The sequence below is a fragment of the Balaenoptera ricei genome, chromosome X, assembly GCF_028023285.1.
Source record: "Balaenoptera ricei isolate mBalRic1 chromosome X, mBalRic1.hap2, whole genome shotgun sequence".
Classification (NCBI taxonomy): Eukaryota; Metazoa; Chordata; class Mammalia; order Artiodactyla; family Balaenopteridae; genus Balaenoptera; species Balaenoptera ricei.
The window spans coordinates 48,268,789-48,290,356 of record NC_082660.1 but is presented as its reverse complement, the minus strand read 5'-3'; the positions used below and the strand labels follow the sequence as shown (position 1 = coordinate 48,290,356).

The following is a 21,568-nucleotide window of genomic DNA, read 5'->3' as shown; positions in this document are numbered from 1 at the left end:
TTTAATATCTTATATTCTATTTGATGAAATATTATGAAGGTCATAAATTATATTCAAGAGGATTTAAAAATTACATTGGAAAAAGCTTGATAAGGAAAAGCCCCTTCTCAGCCCCAACCCCGCAGAGGTAAACGGTATTTTCTATCACCATAGATAAGTTTCGCTTCTACTTGAACTTTATATGTACTCTTTTGTGTGTCTCTTCTTTCATTCATTATTATGTCTGAGATTAGTCCATGTTGTTGCATATATCAGTCCTTTGTTCTTTATTACTGCACAGTTTTTTATCATATGAATATACCATAATTTATCCATTCTTCTGTTGCTATACATTTGAGTTATTTCCAGTTTGGAGCTATTAAATAAAGCTGTTGTTAGTATTCTTGTTCATATATTTTGGTGGACATATGTACTCATTTCTCCTGGATAAATACTTAGGAGTAGGGTTGCTGTGCCATATGGCAAATATATGTTTAACATTATAAGAAACTGCCAAACTGTTTTCTCAACTCTACCAATGTACATTCTTACAAGCAGTGTATTGGGATTCCAGTCACTCCATATCCTTGCCAGTGCTAGATATTTATAGTCTTTAATTTTAGCCATTCTGGTGGATATATAGTGATTTCACATTGTGGATTTTGTATATGTTTAAGTGGTTCTGGTTGTAATATTCATACCTTTTGAACCAATAATTCCACTTTGGGGACATTTTCATATGGACATAATCTGAAATCCAGAAAAAACTTATACGTACATATATGTTCTTTTCTGTGTAAGTTATAATAGCCAAATGTGAGAAATAACCTAAATGTCAGGTATTAGAGAAGTAGTTAAATAATTTATGATATATGTATAATGATAAAATATTCAGCCATTCAAAATTATCATGTAGTGTAATAAAAGCAAGATATGAAATTGTACACCGAGTACGGTATCAACTATAGAAAAATATGTGTATTAAAATAGACTAGCTATACTTCAACAAAAAAATGTATTTTAAAAATTAGTGGAGGGCTTCCCTGGTGGTGCAGTGGTTAAGAATCCGCCTGCCAATGCAGGGGACACGGGTTCAAGCCCTGGTCCGGGAAGATCCCACATGTTGCGGAGCAAGTAAGCCCGCGCGCCACAACTACTGAGCCCACGTGCCACAACTACTGAAGCCCGTGCTTCTACAGCCTGTGCTCCGCACAAGAGAAGCCACCACAATGAGAAGCCCGTGCACCACAACAAAGAGTAGCCCCTGCTCGCCGCAACTAGAGAAAGCCTGCACGCAGCAATGAAGACCCAACACAGCCAAAAAAAAAAAAAAAAAAAAAATTAGTGGAAGGAAGCACACCAAAATATCTTCGGGTGATGGTACTGTGTAGTTTTTTTCTCCTATCTTTATGTATTTTTTCTAATGATCATGTGACCATTCTAGAATAGCACAAAATGTAAGTAAACTTTATTTATTTATTTTTAAACTTAATTTTTTTAAGTATTCCAGCTTTTATGTTCTATAATGCTCTCTCCCTACCTAATCTTTTCTGCAGCATGAAAAATTGCTCCCTTGGGTTTCTTTAAACATTTGATTTCTGCTACTGTTTTGACTCTCAAATTATAAATTGCATGACAAAGACACTCTCATGTTATTTCTTCTTCTGAACATTTGATGTTCCAACATCCAGTCCAGGACAGAAGATAAAATAGAACGATTCAAGAAAGCAGTTGAGTACTATTCAGTCACAACCAAACTCTCTTCGCTGCCAGTGGGTCCCTCCTCCTTTCTAGGTAAGGCTTCCATTTGACCCCGAGCTGCTCTGTCTATAGAGGAAACTGAGTTAGTCCCTCAGGAACTCCTGGGACAGAGTGGAATCACTTATTTGTATTGCACCCTCCTAGAAGTCATTCCTATTTGATAGACATCCTTTTGATTTCCATGTAATAAGAGAGGTGACATGAAACAGGGCCCTCATTTCTTGAATTTATAGATGGGATCCAATGCGATTTCCTTAGCTTGGGCTTCTTCTGGTGCTAATCTCCGTTGTGGCCTGGTATATGTAAAATTGCCCTGTCTGTGGGGTCAGGCCTGAGTTTGAATTCTACCTCTGCTATGTACTAGCTGTGTGATCTTTGCAAGTCACATCTGTATGAAATGTGGCTCAGGATACCTCCTTAATAGGGTTGTTATCAGAAGAAATAATTTATGTAAGGTTCTTGGCATGGCGCATAGTAGCTGTTCAATAAATTGTTAACTTATTTATTAATAATAATTTCTCAGGTGATTTGAGGTTAGCAGAATATAACAGGGTACAATTATTAAGATTGACTAAAGGATAGCCCTTTCTCTTTGCTTCAGGTTTTCGGAATAATCGACTTGGAAATCCTCCCATTCCACGAAATCAAATGGGCACTATCTCTGCTGGAAAGCCAATGGTAAATATCTTTTAAGAAGCTTGACACCACTTGATAGCGTTAGACTTGGGTTGCTTCCCGATTTTTATAATCTGAGTTAAGGAGTTAGGGTGATTCAGTATTATCAGAATGTCACGTTCTCAACTTGAGGCTGGCGGACTCTGTAAAGAAAACATCCAAATAAGTAACCACTAGGGCACTGTGAAGGTAAATTAGATAATGTTGGAAGAATGGTTCTAGGAGACATAGATTGGTCCATTGTCCTGCCTTTGGAGGATTCTGTCCATACATCACTGTTAGAATTATTTCTTGTTATTCTCAGTAGGTTCTTTGTATCCAAACAATTCCAGCTACTGGCATCATCCACTATGTCACAACTTCTGGGGAAACCATCTTGGAGCCTGGTAAAATGTTAAATAAAGAGCTTTTCTGTCTGTTTTGTCCTTTAGTTTTCTCACCACGTGCCCCAGAAAATGAAATATCCACCACCATTCCCAGTGGGACCCAACTCCTCTCTTCTCTTCTCCCCCCATGCTTTGGGGGAATCCCATGCTTTTTCTGAGGATCCCATGCTGCAGGACAGCCCCTTTGCCAGTTGGGCTGTCTCTTATGATTCCTCTGCATCCCAGTTTCCCAATTACCTGACTTCCAAAGCCTCACCTCCTTTGGGACCAGACTCTTCCCACTCCTCTTCCTCTGATGCTGATGAGCCAAATGGAGCCAGCTCTGAGTAAGTATCTGTACAGGCACCCCAGGGAACAGAATTCTGAAGCATCTGTATTCTTTTGCGGTAACCTAGGTAGGGAATGTGGGAAAGTGTATGTTCCTGGCTTTTCTCTGTGACTCTTTGCTCTTAAGTGAAGTGGGAAAATTCTCTCTGTGCTTGGCTACTTCATGCTCATCTGGGCCCTGTACAGGTGGTAATTTTCAGATACCCAGGCCACTGAGGTAGAAGGCAGCATAGCAGCTGGTTAGGGAAGCCCTGGTAGTGGTGTGCTATGTATCATGTCTGTCGTCTCTCAATTTGTGAAGGAGAGTAGGTTGAATGGAAAAAAAAAATTGAAAGACTTTATAGAGTTGAGGTATTGGAACAGTTGAATATGCAGTTATATTGCTTGGTAACTAAGACAGGGTTCTGAGGATTAAAACAATGAGATTTTATATAAGCTCATTTGTTCTTAGATTAGTCCCCCAAGCAGATTATTCCTGGGAGACAGAGCTGCTTTGAGGGTTTTTTGGGTTTTTGTTTGTTTGTTTGTTTTTATATTTATTTTGGCTGTGCTGGGTCTTAGTCGCAGCATGCGAGCTTCTTAGTTGCAGCATGCGTGCGGGATCTAGTTCCCCAACCAGGGACTGAATCTGGGCCCCCGGTATTGAGAGCATGGAATCTTACTCACTGGACAACCAGGGAAGTTCCTGAGGTTTTAAATTGTAGTTATTTCCTTAGAACATGAGCGGACTCTAAACATGGCCTCTTATAAGGTATAAAGGATTCAGAATGGTTCCCATGACTTTTTTAAAAATTTTTGGCTCTGTTGGGTCTTTGTTGCTGTGCGTGGGCTTTCTCTAGTTGTGGCGAGCGGGGGCTACTCTTTGTTGCAGTGCGCAGGCTTCTCATTGCGGTGGCTTCTCTTGTTGCAGAGCGCAGGCTCTAGGCACGCGGGCTTCAGTAGCTGTGGTGCGTGAGCTCAGTAGTTGTGGCTCGCGGGCTCTAGAGCACAGGCTCAGTAGTTGTGGCACACGGGCTTAGTTGCTCCGCAGCATGTGGGATCTTCCCGGACCAGGGCTTGAACCCGTGTCCCCTGCTTTGGCAGGCGGATTCTTAACCACTGCGCCACCAGGGAAGCCCGGTTCCCATGACTTTTGATTGCTTTGGTTTATATCAGATGAAAGAAGCCAGGAGGATAGTGATGGCCACTGAGAGGAAAGGTATCAGGTCCAGTGATAACCCAGTATCCTGGCTTCCAGAGGGTTTGTTAAGATTCCTTGGAATCAGAACAGACATCTTGAGTTGGAATGTCTTTATCAACCCCCTTTCTCTCTTCTACACTATCTTTTAAAACCTTTTAGTCACATCACAGAAACACTTCAGCAGCAGCCTGGATGGGAGGATCCAAATGGTGACAGAGGGTCTTGGGTACAGCCCATCGATGCTGGAGTTTCAGATGCCAGCCTGGGTGATGGTGAGCCCCACATCCCATCTCTGCTGTCTATGTCTACGAGGAACCATATGGACATCACCATTCCGCCCTTACCTCCAGTAGCTCCAGAAGTCTTGCGGGTTGCTGAACACAGACATCGAAGGGGTCTTATGTACCCATATATCTACCATGTCCTCACTAAGGTGAGAGAACACATCAACACCTACCTCCCTGCTCTTAACACTGTACTTCACACTTCATAGGACTGTAAGTTACCAGAGAAAATTCTGACGATTGTATCTGAAAGGAGATCAAGTGTGCTGGGGCCCCTCATTGTATCAAGGGTCTCTAGTGAGGTGAGACCAGCAAAAGATGGGACTGTGCAGTAAATGAGGCCTAGAAGAGAAGTGTAATTGTGAGATTTTGAAGAAGATAATGCACGATGTTTGTGGACTCTGGTCTAGGGATGGACACACTCTAAGAAGAGGCATTATGCCCTTGTTCTTTACCTCTCCGTCTACTTCTCCAGAGCTATTCCCTTCCTCCAGTCTTACCATACAAATCTATCCCTCAGCAAAATGTCTAAGATGAATTTTCTCCACTTAGTCAGCTGTAGTTAGTCATAGCAGAGACTTTAAAAATGGAATTTAGCTTTTAAGCTGCCTATGGTCAGTTCGGCTTGTTACAACTTCTTTTTAGTGTGAAATTCTGTCTAAATACAAGTAGAAAATTTAATAGCTAGGCTACAGTTCATTACTGGTTCTTCTCAGCTCAATTCCAAACCTTGAGGTAACTAATTTTCTCCTTTCTCCTGTACCATTTTCTCATTAGGGTGAGATTAAGATCCCTGTATGTATTGAGGATGAGTGTAACATGGAGCTGCCTCCAGCTGCTCTCCTGTTCCGGTCAGCTCGTCAATATGTATATGGGGTCCTTTTCAGTCTGGCAGAGACACAGAGGAAAATGGAACGCCTGGCCATACGGCGGCGGTTGCCTGTAGAAGGTACGTGTGGTTCTAGCTTTGACAGTTCTCTCAATGCTTTGACTCAGGGCAAAAATGTCTATGCAAGTACATCATACTTTTGGCTATGGAATAGTCTCTAAGAAAGTGCATAATTCACCAGAACAAATACTGGTATGGGAAATGCATTAACTTAAGCCCAAATTCTTTAAACTTTAGGCATTCAGAGTGACTCTTACTTATAAGAGCCATGCTGGACTTTGGGAATGTAGAAGTGTATCTGACACAGTCTCTCCTCCTCAGTGAGGTTTTTGTTTTGGGATTTGATCCTGTAGGTAATTGGAGCCATTGAGATGTTTTAAGCTGCAGAGTGATATGGTCAAATTAGCATGTTCAAAAGAACCAACTAGATTTCTGCTTCTGGGAAGATGGAATAGATATACTTTTCCCTATTCCTCCTGCTAAATAAAACTAAAAGCTCAGGATATTATACATAAAACAAGCACAAGATACCCTAGAAGGTGAACAGAAGTGACAGATTTGCTAAGGGCCTTGGGATCCAAGGAATGCTGCAGTAGTGAGTTCCCTGGGTTTTCTTTGTGCCTTGTATATCCCAGACTGTGTGCAGGACAAGCTGGCAGCCCAGAAACACCAACAGGTGCAGACCAAGAAGAGCCTGCTCTCTCTAGCCAAAGTACGCAGAAGGAACAACCTAGTAATACAGAAATCTTTTAGATAATAACTACTCTATTCCAGCCAAACACTAGAGAAAAACTGTAGCCCACTCATACCCCTACCAGCAAAGGCCAAATGAAGAACCTAGACTTCTACCATTGCCAGACTGTAAGAAGGTATGCCACCTGCTCCTGCTGTGGAAGTGTCAGACAAGGGCACATGGGGAGTTAGGACTTCTACTCCCACTTGGCAGTAACGAGACAGCATCCTCCTTCACCCACCAGAGTGGTGTCAGAAAAGACCTGCTAAAACACAAAATTTAAATGAGATCCAGAGTCTCATAAAATAATACCTGACATATTAATGTTTGAATTGAAAATCCCTCATCATACCAAGAACCAGAAAGATATCAAACTGAGATCTCAAACTGACTGAGGAAAGAAAATCAATAGATTTGTGTTATCCATAGAAAATCAAATCACTGTAACACAAATGACTGAATTACCTGATAAGGATTTCAAAGCAGCCATGAGAGAGAAATACTTTGACAAACAATTCTAAACATTCCTTTTTTGGGCCGTGCTGTGTGGCTTGTTCTGTGAAAGCGCCAAGTCCTAACCACTGGACCACCAGGGAATTCGCTGAACATTCTTGATACAAATTAAAAATAGAAAGTCTTAGCAAAGAGATATAATATACAAAAGAACAAATGGAAATTAAGAACTAAAAGATACAATAACTGAAATAAAATACACAAAAGATGGGTTAAACTGCAGATTGGAGACAACAGAGAAAATAATCAGTGAACTTGGAGAAAGAACAATAGAAATTAACTAATCTGAATAACAAAGAGAAAATAGACTGAAAAATGAACAGGGATCAGTGGAACTATAACAAAAGATCTAATATTTGTGCCAATCAGAGTCTCAGAAGGAGAGGCGAAAGAGGGTAAGGCTGCAAAAGTACTCAAAGAAATAATACATAATATTTATATTTAATAACTTAAATAAATATTCCCAAATTTGGCAGAAACATAAGCCCACAGATTCAAGAAGCTGAGTGAATTGTAAATAGTATAAAATCATGACAAGATACATTACAGTCAAACCTTTGAAATCTAAGGACAGAAGAAATATTTTTTTACTGAAGTATACTTGATTTATAATGTGTGTTAGTTTCAGGTGTACAGCAATATGGTTCAGTTATACATATACATATATATATATTCTTTTATATTATAGGTTATTACAAGACATTGAATATAGTTCCCTGTGCTATACAGTAGGTCCTTGTTAGTTATCTATTTTATATATAGTACTGTGTATCTGTTAATCCAAAACTCCTAATTTATCCCCCCCCTTTCCCCTTTGGTAACCATAAACTTGTTTTCTATGTCTGTGAGTCTGTTTCTGTTTTGTAAATAAGTTCATTTGCATCATTTTTTAGATTCCACATATAAGTGATATCATATGATATTTGTCTTTCTCTGTCTGACTTATTTTACTAAGCATAATATTCTCTAGGTCCATCCATGTTGCTGCAAATTGCAGAATTTGATTCTTTTTTATGGCTGAGTAGTATTCCTCTGTGTGTGTGTGTGTGTGTGTGTGTGTGTGTGTGTATGTATCTCACATCTACTTTATCCATTCATCTGTCAGTAGATACTTAGGTTGCTTCCGTATCTTGGCTATTGTAAATAGTGCTGCTATGACCATTGGGGTGCATGTATCTTTTTAAATTGGAGTTTTCGTCTTTTCCAGATATAAGCTGAGGAGTGGGATTGCTGGATCATATGGCAACTCTATTTTTAGGTTTTGTTTGTTTGTTTGTTTTTTTAATGGTGTGTTAGTTTCTGCTTTATAACAAAGTGAATGTTATACATATACATATGTTCCCGTATCTCTTCCCTCTTGTGTCTCCCTCCCTCCCACCCTCCCTATCCCACCCCTTTAGGTGGTCACAAAGCACCAAGTTGATCTCCCTGTGCTATGCGGCTGCTTCCCACTAGCTATCTATTTTATGTTTGGTAGTGTATATATGTCCATGCCACTCTCTCACTTTGTCACAGCTTACCTTTCCCCCTCCCCATAACCTCAAGTCCATTCTCTAGTAGGTCTGTGTCTTTATTCTCATCTTACCCCTAGGTTCTTCATGACTTTTTTTTTCCCATAGATTCCATATATATCTGTTAGCATACAGTATTTGTTTTTCTCTTTCAGACTTACTTCACTGTGTATGACAGACTCTAAGTCCATCCACCTCACTACAAATATCTCAATTTCGTTTCCCTTTATGGCTAAGTAATATTCCATTGTATATATGTGACACATCTTCTTTATCCATTCATCTCATGATGGACACTTAGGTTGCTTCCATGTCCTGGCTATTGTAAATAGAGCTACAATGAACATTGTGGTACATGACTTTTTGAATTATGGTTTTCTCAGGATATATGCCCAGTAGTGGGATTGCTGGGTCGTATGTTAGCTCTATTTTTAGTTTTTTAAGGAACCTCCATACTGTTCTCCATAGTGGCTGTATCAATTTACATTCCCACCAAGAGTGCAAGAGTGTTCCCTTTTCTCCATACCCTCTCCAGCATTTATTGTTTCTAGATTTTTTGATGATGGCCATTCTGACTGGTGTGAGATGATATCTCATTGTAGTTTTGATTTGCATTTCTCTAATGATTAATGATGTTGAGCATTCTTTCATGTGTTTGTTGGCAATCTGTATATCTTCGTTGGAGAAATGTCTATTTAGGTCTTCTGCCCATTTTTGGATTGGGTTGTTTGTTTTTTTGATATTGAGCTGCATGAGCTGCTTGTAAATTTTGGAGATTAATCCTTTGTCCGTGCTTCATTTGCAAATATTTTCTCCCATTCTGAGGGTTGTCTTTTGGTCTTGTTTATGGTTTCCTTTGGTGTGCAAAAGCTTTCAAGTTTCATTAGGTCTCATTTGTTTATTTCTGTTTTTATTTCCATTTGTCTAGGAGCTGGGTCAAAAAGGATCTTGCTGTGATTTATGTCATAGTGTTCTGCCTATGTTTTCCTCTAAGAGTTTGATAGCGTCTGGCCTTACATTTAGGTCTTTAATCCATTTTGAGTTTATTTTTGTGTATGGTGTTAGGGACTGTTCTAATTTCATTCTTTTACATGTAGCTGTCCAGTTTTCCCAGCACCACTTATTGAAGAGGCTGTCTTTTCTCCACTGTATATTCTTGCCTCCTTTATCAAAGATAAGGTGACCATATGTGCGTGGGTTTATCTCTGGGCTTTCTATCCTGTTCCATTGATCTATGTTTCTGGTTTTGTGCCAGTACCATACTGTCTTGATTACTGTAGCTTTGAAGTATAGTCTGAAGTCAGGGAGCCTGATTCCTCCAGCTCCATTTTTTGTTCTCAAGATTGCTTTGACTATTCGGGGTCTTTTGTGTTTCCATACAAATTGTGAAATTTTTTGTTCTAGTTCTGTCAAAAATGCCAGTGGTAGTTTGATAGGGATTACAATGAATCTGTAGATTGCTTTGGGTAGTAGAGTCATTTTCACAATGTTGATTCTTCCAATCCAAGAACATGGTATATCTCTCCATATATTTATATCATCTTTAATTTCTTTCATCAGTGTCTTATAATTTTCTGCATACAGGTCTTTTGTCTCCTTAGGTAGGTTTATTCCTAGATATTTTATTCTTTTTGTTGCAATGGTAAATGAGAGTGTTTTCTTAATTTCACTTTCAGATTTTTCATCATTAGTGTATAGGAATGCAAGAGATTTCTGTGCATTAATTTTATATCCTGCTACTTTACCAAATTCATTGATTAGCTCTAGTAGTTTTCTGGTAGCATCTTTAGGAATATCTATGTAGAGTGTCATGTCATCTGCAAACAGTGACAGCTTTACTTCTTCTTTTCTGATTTGGATTCCTTTTATTTCTTTTTCTTCTCTGATTGCTGTGGCTAACACTTCCAAAACTATGTTGAATAATAGTGGTAAGAGTGGGCAACCTTGTCTTGTTCCTGATCTTAGTGGAAATGGTTTCAGTTTTTCACCACTGAGGACGATGTTGGCTGTGGGTTTGTCATACATGGCCTTTATTATGTTGAGGAAGGTTCCCTCTATGCCTACTTTCTGCAGGGTTTTTATCATAAATGGGTGTTGAATTTTGTCGAAAGCTTTCTCTGCATCTATTGAGATGATCATATGGTTTTTCTCCTTCAATTTGTTAATATGGTGTATCACGTTGATATTTTTAGTTTTTTAAAGAACCTCAGTACTGTTCTCCATGGTGGCTGCACCCATTTACATTCCCATCAACAGTGTAGGAGGGTTCTCTTTTCTCCACACCCTCTGCAGCATTTATTATTTGTAGACTTTTTGATGATGGCCCTTCTGACTGATGTGAGGTGATACCTCATTGCAGTTTTGATTTGCATTTCTCTAATAATTAGGGATGCTGAGCATGTTTTCATGTGCCTTTTGGCCATCTGTATGTCTTCCTGGAGAAATGTATATGTAGATCTTCTGCCCATTTTTTGATTGGGTTGTTTGTTTTTTTAATATTGAGTTGTATGACCTGTTTGTATATTTTGGAAATTAAGCCCTTGTCAGTCTAAAGACAGAAAAATTATTGAAAGCAGCCAGAGAGAAATGATGCTTTACATATAGGGGGAAATAATACATATAAAGGCTGATCTTTCATCACTAGCCATGGAGTCCCTTCTGCCACAACATTTTCAAGGGCAAGAAAAAAAAATTGTCAAGGGCCAAGATGGTGGAGTAGGAAGACCCTGAGCTCACCTCCTCCCATGGACACAACAAAATTGAAACTATTATGGAGGAACTATCCATGATAATGACCTGAAGACTAGCAGAAAGGATATTCTACAGCTGAAGGTATAAATAGGGAACCACAATGAGACAGGTAGGAGGGGTGGAGTTGCAGTATATTCAAGACCCATTCTTGGGTGGATGAGCAACAAATGGAAGGATAATTACAATTGTAGAGGGTCTCCCCAAAGAGCAACAGGTCTGAGCCCCACATTGGGCTTCCCAACCTTGGGTACTGACTAGAAAGATAAGACTCCAGAACATTTGGCTTTGAAGGCCAGTGCAACTTACTTTTGGGAGAGCCAGAGGGCTGTGAAAAATAGAGGCTCCACTTTTAAAGGTTATGCACAAAATCTCACACACTCCAAGACCCAGGAAAGAAACAGTAATTTGAAAAGAACCTGGGTCAAACCAAGAGCTGATTTGCAGAGCCTCTCAGAGAGGCAGGAGGCAATTGAAAGTCATCATGGGGACATCAAGCTGGCAGTGGCCATTTCTTGGAGCTCATCCTATCACGGGTATATTGGTGCTGGTAAGCGCCATGTTGGAACCTTCTCTTTAGTTTATTACTGCCTTGACCTGGCCCCACCCACCAGCCAATCAGCACCAGTCCTGGGACATTCCAGGCCAGACAGCTAGCTGGGCAGGTATATGGACCCACCCACCAGTAGGCTGGCTGCTGTACTGAGCTCCCAGCCACACCAGGACCCAGAACCATCCACCTGCAGGCCAACATCAACTCCAACACACTGGGACCTGGCTCCACCCACAAGTGGGCCGGCACTAGCCCCAGGACTTGGCCTCATCTGCTAGTGGGTGAACACCAGGCCCTGGACACTCTGGGTCCCAGCCCCACCCATTAGCCTTCCAACACTAGTTCCAGGACTAGAGACAAAGAAAGACATTACATAATGATCAAAGGGTCAATCCAAGAAGATATAAAAATTATTAATATGTATGCAGCCAACATAGGAGCAACTAAATACATAAGGCAAATGCTAACAGCCATAAAGGGAGAAGTTGACAGTACCACAGTAATATTAGGGGACTTTAACACCCCACTTACATCAATGGACAGATCATCCAGACAGAAAATCAATGAAACACTGTCCTTAAATGACACATTAGTCAAATGGACTTAGTAGATATATAAAAGTTCCATCCAAAAGTAGCAGAATACACATTCTTTTCAAGTGCACATGGAAAATTCTCCAGGATAGATCACATGCTGGGCCACAAAAAAAGTCATAGTAAATTTAAGAAGATTGAAGTCATATCAAGCATTGTTTCCAACTACAACAATATGAAACTAGAAATCAACTACAAGGAAAAAAAACCTGCAAAAAACCCCAAACACATGGAGGCTAAACAATATGCTACTAAACAACCAATGAGTCACTGAGGAAATCAAATAATACTAGGGGACAAATGCAAATAGAGGGCTTCCCTGGTGGTGCAGTGGTTGAGAATCTGCCTGCCAATGCAGGGGACATGGGTTCGAACCCTGGTCTGGGAAGATCCCACGTGCCATGGAGGAACTGGGCCCATGAGCCACAATTACTGAGCCTGCACGTCTGGAGCCTGTGCTCCGCAACAAGGGTGGCTGCGATAGTGAGAGGCCCGTGCACTGTGATGAAGAGTGGCCCCCGCTTGCCACAAGTAGAGAAAACCCTCACACAGAAACGAAGACCCAACACAGCCATAAATAAATAAATAAAACAAATTATTTTTTAAAATGCAAATAGAAACACAATGATCCAGAATCTATGGTGGGATGCAGCAAAAGCAGTTTTAAGAGGGGAATTTATAGTGATGCAAGCTAACCTCAAGAAACAAGAAAAATCTCAATTAACGTAAACTTACGGCTAAAGAAAGTAGAAAAAGAAGAGAAAAAATCCCAAAGGTAAAAGAAGGAAAGAAATAATATAGATCGGAGAGAGAAGATGGCGGAAGTGTAAGACGTAGAGATCACCTTCCTCCCCACACATACGTCAGAAATACATCTACACGTGGAACTGCTCCTATAGAACATCCACTGAACGCTGGCAGAAGATGTCAGACCTCCCGAAAGGCAAGAAACTCCCCACGTACCTGGGTAGGGCAAAAGAAAAAAGAAAAAACAGACACAAAAGAATAGGGATGGGACCTGCACCAGCAGGAGGGAGCTGTGAAGGAGGAAAGGTTTCCACACACTAGGAAACCCCTTCGCGGGCGGAGACTGCGAGTGGCAGAGGGGGGAAGCTTCGGAGCCACGGAAGAGAGCGCAGCCACAGGGGTATGGAGGGCAAAGCGGAGAGATTCCCGCACAGAGGACTGGTGCTGACCAGCACTCACCAGCCTGAGAGGCTTGTCTGCTCACCCGCCGGGGCAGATGGGGGCTGGGAGCTGAGGCTCGGGCTTCGGTCGGATCGCAGGGAGAGGACTGGGGTTGGCAGCGTGAACACAGCCTGAAGGGGTTAGTGCACCACGGCTAGCCGGGAGGGAGTCTGGAAAAAGGTCTGGAGCTGCCGAACAGGCGAGAGACTTTTTCTTGCCTCTTTGTTTCCTGGTGCGTGAGGAGAGGGGATTCAGAGCGCCGCCTAAACGAGCTCCAGAGACGGGTGCGAGCCATGGCTATCAGCGTGGAACCCAGAGACGGGCATGAGACGCTAAGGCTGCTGCTGCCGCCACCAAGAAGCCTGTGTGCAAGCACAGGTCACTATCCACACCACCCCTCCTGGGAGCCTGTGCAGCCTGCCACTGCCAGGGTCCCGTGATCCAGGGACAACTTCCCCGGGAGAACACACGGTGTGCCTCAGGCTGCTGCAACGTCACGCCAGCCTCTGCCGCTGGAGGCTCGCCCCGCATCCGTACCCCTCCCTCCCCCCAGCCGGAGTGAGCTAGAGCCCCCAAAGCAGCTGCTCCTTTAACCCCGTCCTATGTGAGCGAAGAACAGATGCCCTCAGTCGACCTACACGCAGAGGCGGGTCCAAATCCAAAGCTGAACCCCGGGAGCTGTGCGAACAAAGAAGAGGAAGGGAAATTTCTCCCAGCAGCCTCAGAAGCAGTGGATTAAAGGTCCACAAACAACTTGATGTACCTGCATCTGTTGAATATCTGAATAGACAACGAATCATCCCAAATTGAGGAGGTGGACTCTGGGAGCAAGATATATTATTTTTTCCCCTTTTCCTCTTTTTCTGAGTGTGTATCTGTATGCTTCTGTGTGAGATTTTGTCTGTATAGCTTTGCTTTCACCATTTGACCCAGGGTTCTGTCCGTCCGTTTATTTTTTTGTTTTTACTTAAAAAATTTTTTTTCTTAATAATTATTTTTTATTTTAATAACTTTATTTTATCTTACTTTATTTTATTTGATTTTATCCTCTTTCTTTCTTTCTTTCTTTCTATATTTTCTCCCTTTTATTCTGAGCCGTGTAGATGAAAGGCTCTTGGTGCTCCAGCCAGGCATCAAGGCTGTGCCTCTGAGGTGGGAGAACCAACTTCAGGACACTGGTCCACAAGAGACCTCCCAGCTCCACGTAATACCAAACAGCAAAAATCTCCCAGAGATCTCCATCTCAACACCAAGACCCAGCTTCACTCACGACCAGCAAGCTACAGTGCTGGACACCCTATGCCAAACAACTAGCAGGACAGGAACACAGCCCCATCCATTAGCAGAGAGGCTGCCTAAAATCATAATAAGGCCACAGACACCCCAAAACACACCACCAGACATGGACCTGCCCACCAGAAAGACAAGATCCAGCCTCATCCACCAGAGCACAGGCACTACTCCCCTCCACCAGAAAGCCTACACAACCCACTGAACCAACCTCAGCCACTGGGGACAGATACCAAAAACAACAGGAACTACGAACCTGCAGCCTGAGAAAACGAGACCCCAAACACAGTAAGATAAGCAAAATGAGAAGACAGAAAAACACACAGCAGATGATGGAGCAAGGTAAAAACACATCAGACCTAACAAATGAAGAGGAAATAGGCAGTCTACCTGACAAAGAATTCAAAATAATGATAGTAAAGATGATCCAAAATCTTGGAAATAGAATAGACAAAATGCAAGAAACATTTAACAAGGACCTAGAAGAATTAAAGAGGAACCAAGCAACGATGAAAAACACAATAAATGAAATTAAAAATAATCTAGACGGGATCAATAGCAGAATAACAGAGGCAGAAGAATGGATAAGTGACCTGGAAGATAAAATAGTGGAAATAACTACTGCAGAGCAGAATAAAGAAAAAAGAATGAAAAGAACTGAGGACAGTCTCAGAGACCTCTGGGACAACATTAAAGGCACCAACATTCGAATTATAGGGGTCCCAGAAAAAGAAGAGGAAAAGAAAGGGACTGAGAAAATATTTGAAGAGATTATAGTTGAAAACTTCCCTAATATGGGAAAGGAAATAGTTAATCAAGTCCTGGAAGCACAGAGAGTCCCATACAGGATAAATCCAAGGAGAAACACGCCAAGACACATGTAAATCAAACTATCAAAAATTAAATATAAAGAAAACATAATAAAAGCAGCAAGGGAAAAACAAGAAATAACACACAAGGGAATCCCCATAAGGTTAACAGCTGATCTTTCAGCAGAAACTCTGCAAGCCAGAAGGGAGTGGCAGGATATACTTAAAGAGAAGAAGGAGCAAAACCTACAACCAAGATTACTCTACCCAGCAAGGATCTCATTCAGATTTGATGGAGAAATTAAAACCTTTACAGACAAGCAAAAGCTAAGAGAGTTCAGCACCACCAAACCAGCTTTACAACAAATGCTAAAGGAACTTCTCTAGGCAAGAAACACAAGAGAAGGAAAACACCTACAATAACAAACCCAAAACAATTAAGAAAATGGTCATAGGAACATACATATTGATAATTACCTTAAATGTAAATGGATTAAATGCTCCCACCAAAACACACAGTCTGGTTGAATGGATACAAAAACAAGACCCATATATGTGCTGTCTACAAGAGACCCACTTCAGACCTAGAGACACATACAGACTGAAAGTGAGGGGATGGAAAAAGATATTCCATGCAAATGGAAATCAAAAGAAAGATGAAGTACCAACACTCATATCAGACAAAATAGGCTTTAAAATAAAGACTATTACAAGAGACAAAGAAGGACACTATATAATGATCAAGGGATCGATCCAAGAAGAAGATGTAACAATTGTAAACATTTATGCACCCAACATAGGAGCACCTCAATACATAAGGCAAATACTAACAGCCATAAAAGGCAAAATCGACAGTAACACAATCATAGTAGGGGACTTTAACACCCTACTTTCACCAATGGACAGATCATCCAAAATGAAAATAAATAAGGAAACACATGCTTTATTTTTTTTTCATTTTAAAAGACTTTTTATTTTGAAATAATTACAGATTCACAGGAAATTACAAAGACAGTACAGAGAAGGGTACATGTACCCTTCATGCAGTTTCCCCCAGTGTACCTCTAGTATAATTCCAAAGCCAGGAAATTGGCATTAGTACAGTTCTGTGCCGTTTTATCACATGTATAGATTCATGGAACCACCACTGCAATCAAGGTACAGAACTCTTCCAGCACCACAAAGATCATCTTTGTACTACTCCTTCCTAGTTACAGCCCACCTTCACCATCCCTAACCCCTGGCAACTGCTAATTTGTTCTCCATCTCTGTAATTTTGTTATTTTGAGAATTTTATATAAATGGAATTATGTAGTGTGTTACCTTTGAAATTACCTTTTCCCCCTCAACATAATGCTCTTGAAATCCATCCATACTGTATCAGTAGTTTGTTCCTCTGTATTTCTGAGTGGTATTTGGTGGTATCAATATACTAGAGTTTGTTTAGCCATTTACCTATTGAAAGACATTTTGGTTGTTTCCAATTTTTGGCTCCTACAAATAAAGCTGTTATAAATTTCTGTGTACAGGTTTTTGTGTGGATATACATTTTAATTTCTCTGGGATAGATGCCCCAGAATGTGATTGCTGGCTCATATGGTAGGTATATGTTTAGTTTTTTCAGGAACTGCCAAGCTGTTTTCCAGATTGGCTGTACCAGTTCAAGTGATGTGTAGAGATCTTACCTCCTTTTGCATTCCTTTACCCTCCCCTGTTTATAATTGTCTTAAATATTTCCTCTATGTATATTGAGAACCACTTTGGAACATGTTATAATATTTGCTTCAACCTCTAAACATAATTTAGAAAACTCAAGAGAAGGAAAATCTATTATTTTCATCCATATCCTTACTCTTTCTGTTCTTTCTTCCTTCCTTATGTGATTTCTTCTTTTATCATCTCCATTTTGTTTCACGAATTCCCATAGCCATTCTTTCAGGGTAGGTTTGCTAACAACATATTTTCTTGGTTTTCCTTCATTTGGGAATGTCTTTTTTTTTTAATTGGAGTATAATTAATTTACAATGTTTTGTTAGTTTCAGGTGTACAGCAAAGTGATTCAGTTATACACATATATATTTCAGATTCTTTTCCATTATAGATCATTACAAGATGTTGAATATAGTCCCTGTGCTACACAATAGGTCCTGATGGTTTATCTATTTTATATATAGTATGCGTATCTGTTAATCCCAAACTCCTAATTTATCCCTCCCCACCCTTTTCCCCTTTGGTAACCGTAAGTTTGTTTTCAATGTCTGTGAGTCTATTTGTTTTGTAAATAATTCAAATAATTCAACTTCTAAAAACTAAAAACAAAGAAAACCTCTTGAAAGCAGCCAGAGAAAAATGACACCTCACCTACAGGGGAGAAACAAGTAGGGTGACAACAGATTGCTCATCAGAAACCATGGAAGTCTGAGGGAGGGGCATAGTATTTTTCAAGTGTTAAATGAAAAAAAATTGTCAACCAGAATTCCATATCAAGGGGAAAGCAAAACATTTCCAGATGCACACTGGTCAGAATGGTCATCATCAAAAAGTCTACAAATAATAAATGCTGGAGAGGATGTGAAGAAAAGGGAACCCTCCTGCACTGTTGGTGGAAATGTAAATTGGTGCAGCCACTATAGAGAACAGTATGGAGGTTCCTTAAAAAACTAAAAGTAGAATACCATAGGATCCAGCAATTCCACTCCTGGGCATATATCTGGAAAAGATGAAAACTCTAATTCAGAAAGATACATGCACCCCAGTGTTCACAGCAGCACCACCTACAATAGCCAAGACATGGAAACAACCTAAATGCCCGTTGACAGCTGAATGGATAAAGAAGATGTGGCATATATATTTATTCAATGGACTATTGCTCAGCCATAAAAAAGAATGAAGTAATGCCATTTGTAGCAACATGGACGGACCTAAAGATTATCATACTACCTGCACTAAGTCAGACAGAGAAAGACAAATATCATATTATATCACTTACATGTGGAATCTAAAAAAATGATACAAATAAACTTATTTAAAAAACAAATAGGAAACACAAGCTTTAAATGATACATTACACAAGATGGACTTAATTGATATTTATAGGACATTCCATCCAAAAACAACAGAATACACATTTTTCTCAAGTGCTCATGGAACATTCTCCAGGATAGATCATACCTTGGGTCACAAATCAAGCCTTGGTAAATTTAAGAAAATTGAAATCGTATCAAGTATCTTTTCCGACCACAACGCTATGAGACTAGATATCAATTACAGGAAAAGATCTGTAAAAAATACAAACACATGGAGGCTACACAATACACTACTTAGTAACGAAGTGATCACTGAAGAAATCAAAGGGGAAATCAAAAAATCCATAGAAACAAATGACAATGGAGACACGATGACCCAAAGCCTACGGGATGCAGCAAAAGCAGTTCTAAGAGGGAAGTTTATAGCAATACAAGCCCACCTCAAGAAACAGGAAACATCTCGAATAAACAACCTAACCTTGCACCTAAAGCAATTAGAGAAAGAAGAACAAAAAAACCCCAAAGCTAGCATAAGGAAAGAAATTATAAAGATCAAATTAGAAATAAATGAAGGAAACAATAGCAAAGATCACTGAAACTAAAAGCTGGTTCTTTGAGAAGATAAACAAAATTGATAAACCATTAGCCAGACTCATCAAGAAAAAAAGGGAGAAACTCAAATCAATAGAATTAGAAATGAAAAAGAAGAAGTAACTAATGACACTGCAGACATACAAAAGATCATGAGAGATTACTACAAGCAACTCTATGCCAATAAAATGGACAACCTGGAAGAAATGGACAGATTCTTAGAAATGCACAACTGCTGAGACTGAACCAGGAAGAAATAGAAAATATGACCAGACCAATCACAAGCACTGAAATTTAAACTGTGATTAAAAATCTTCCAACAAAAGCCCAGGACCAAGTGGCTTCACAAGCGAATTCTATCAAACATTTAGAGAAGAGCTAACACCCATCCTTCTCAAACTCTTCCAAGATATTGCAGAGGGAGGAACACTCCCCAACTCATTCTACGAGGCCACCATCACCCTGATACCAAACCCAGACAAAGATGTCACAAAGAAAGAAAACTACAGGCCAATATCACTGATGAACATAGATGCAAAAGTCCTCAACAAAATACTAGCAAACAGAATCCAACAGCACATTAAAAGGATCATACACCATGATCAAGTGGGGTTTATTCCAGGAATGCAAGGATTCTTCAATATACTCAAATCAATCAACGTGATACATCATATTAACAAATTGAAGGAGAAAAACCATATGATCATCTCAATAGATGCAGAGAAAGCTTTCGACAAAATTCAACACCCATTTATGATAAAAGCCCTGCAGAAAGTAGGCATAGAGGGAACTTTCCTCAACACAATAAAGGCCATATATGACAAACCCACAGCCAACATCGTCCTCAATGGTGAAAAACTGAAACCATGTCCACTAAGATCAGGAACAAGACAAGGTTGCCCACTCTCACCACTATTATTCAACATAGTTTTGAAAGTGTTAGCCACAGCAATCAGAGAAGAAAAAGAAATAAAAGGAATCCAAATTGGAAAAGAAGAAGTAAAGCTGTCACTGTTTGCAGATGACATGATACTCTACATAGAGATTCGTAAAGATGCTACCAGAAAACTCCTAGAGCTAATCAATGAATTTGGTAAAGTATCAGGATACAAAATTGATGCACAGAAATCTCTTGCATTCCTATACACTAATGATGAAAAATCTGAAAGTGAAATTAAGAAAACACTCCCCTTTACCATTGCAACAAAAAGAATAAAATATCTAGGAATAAACCTACCTGAGGCGATCAAAGACCTGTATGCAGAAAATTACAAGACACTGATGAAAGAAATTAAAGATGATACAAATAGATGGAGAGATATGCCATGTTCTTGGACTGGAAGAATCAACATTGTGAAAATGACTCTACTACCCAAAGCAATCTACAGATTCAATGCAATCCCTATCAAACTACCACTGCCATTTTTGACAGAACTAGAACAAAAAATTTCACAATTTGTAGGGAAACACAAAAGACCCCGAATAGCCAAAGCAATGTTGAGAACGAAAAATGGAGCTGGAGGAATCAGGCTCCCTGACTTCAGACTATACTTCAAAGCTACAGTAATCAAGACAGTATGGTACTGGCACAAAAACAGAAACATAGATCAATGGAACAGAATAGAAAGCCCAGAGATAAACCCACGCACATATGGTCACCTTATCTTTGATAAAGGAGGCAAGCATGTACAGTGGAGAAAAGACAGCCTGTTCAATAAGTGGTGCTGGGATAACTGGACAGGTACATGTAAAAGTATGAAATTAGAACGCTCCCAAACACCATACACAGAAATAAACTCAAAAGGGATTAAAGACCTAAATGTAAGGCCAGACGCTATCAAACTGTTAGAGGAAAACATAGGCAGAACACTCTATGACATAAATCACAGCAAGATCCTTTTTGACCCAGCTCCTAGACAAATGGAAATAAAAACAGAAATAAACAAATGGGACCTAATGAAACTTAAAAGCTTTTGCACATCAAAGGAAACCATAAACAAGACCAAAAGACAACCCTCAGAATGGGAGAAAATATTTGCAAATGAAGCACTGACAAAGAATTAATCTCCAAAATTTACAAGCAGTTCATGCAGCTCAATACCAAAAAAACAAACAACCCAATCCAAAAATAGGCAGAAGACCTAAATAGACATTTCTCCAACGAAGATATACAGATTGCCAACAAACACATGAAAGAATGCTCAACATCATTAATCATTAGAGAAATGCAAATCAAGACTACAATGAGATATCATCTCACATCGGTCAGAATGGCCATCATCAAAAAATCTAGAAAACATAAATGCTGGAGAGGGTGTGGAGAAAAGGGAACACTCTTGCACTCTTGGTGGGAATGTAAATTGATACAGCCACTATGGAGAACAGTATGGAGGTTCCTTAAAAAACTAAAAATAGAACTAGTATAAGACCCAGAAATCCCAGTCTTGGGCATATACCCTGAGAAAACCATAATTCAAAAAGAGTCATATACCACAATGTTCATTGCCGCTCTATTTACAATAGCCCGGACAT

At 40.0% G+C, this 21,568-nt stretch overlaps 1 protein-coding gene across 4 annotated transcripts in view; it reads left to right on the top strand.

The window, feature by feature from the left end:
• The window catches only part of FAM120C (family with sequence similarity 120 member C), a 178,224-nt gene that overhangs the window by 50,924 nt on the left and 105,732 nt on the right, over positions 1-21,568 (top strand). For all 4 annotated transcript variants that reach the window (XM_059911855.1, XM_059911856.1, XM_059911854.1 and 1 more), the window contains 5 exons: positions 1,671-1,773; positions 2,342-2,418; positions 2,847-3,127; positions 4,468-4,741; positions 5,370-5,541. In XM_059911855.1, coding sequence (XP_059767838.1) covers positions 1,671-1,773; positions 2,342-2,418; positions 2,847-3,127; positions 4,468-4,741; positions 5,370-5,541 — 907 coding nt within the window. The remainder of the gene's footprint in view (positions 1-1,670; positions 1,774-2,341; positions 2,419-2,846; positions 3,128-4,467; positions 4,742-5,369; positions 5,542-21,568) is intronic.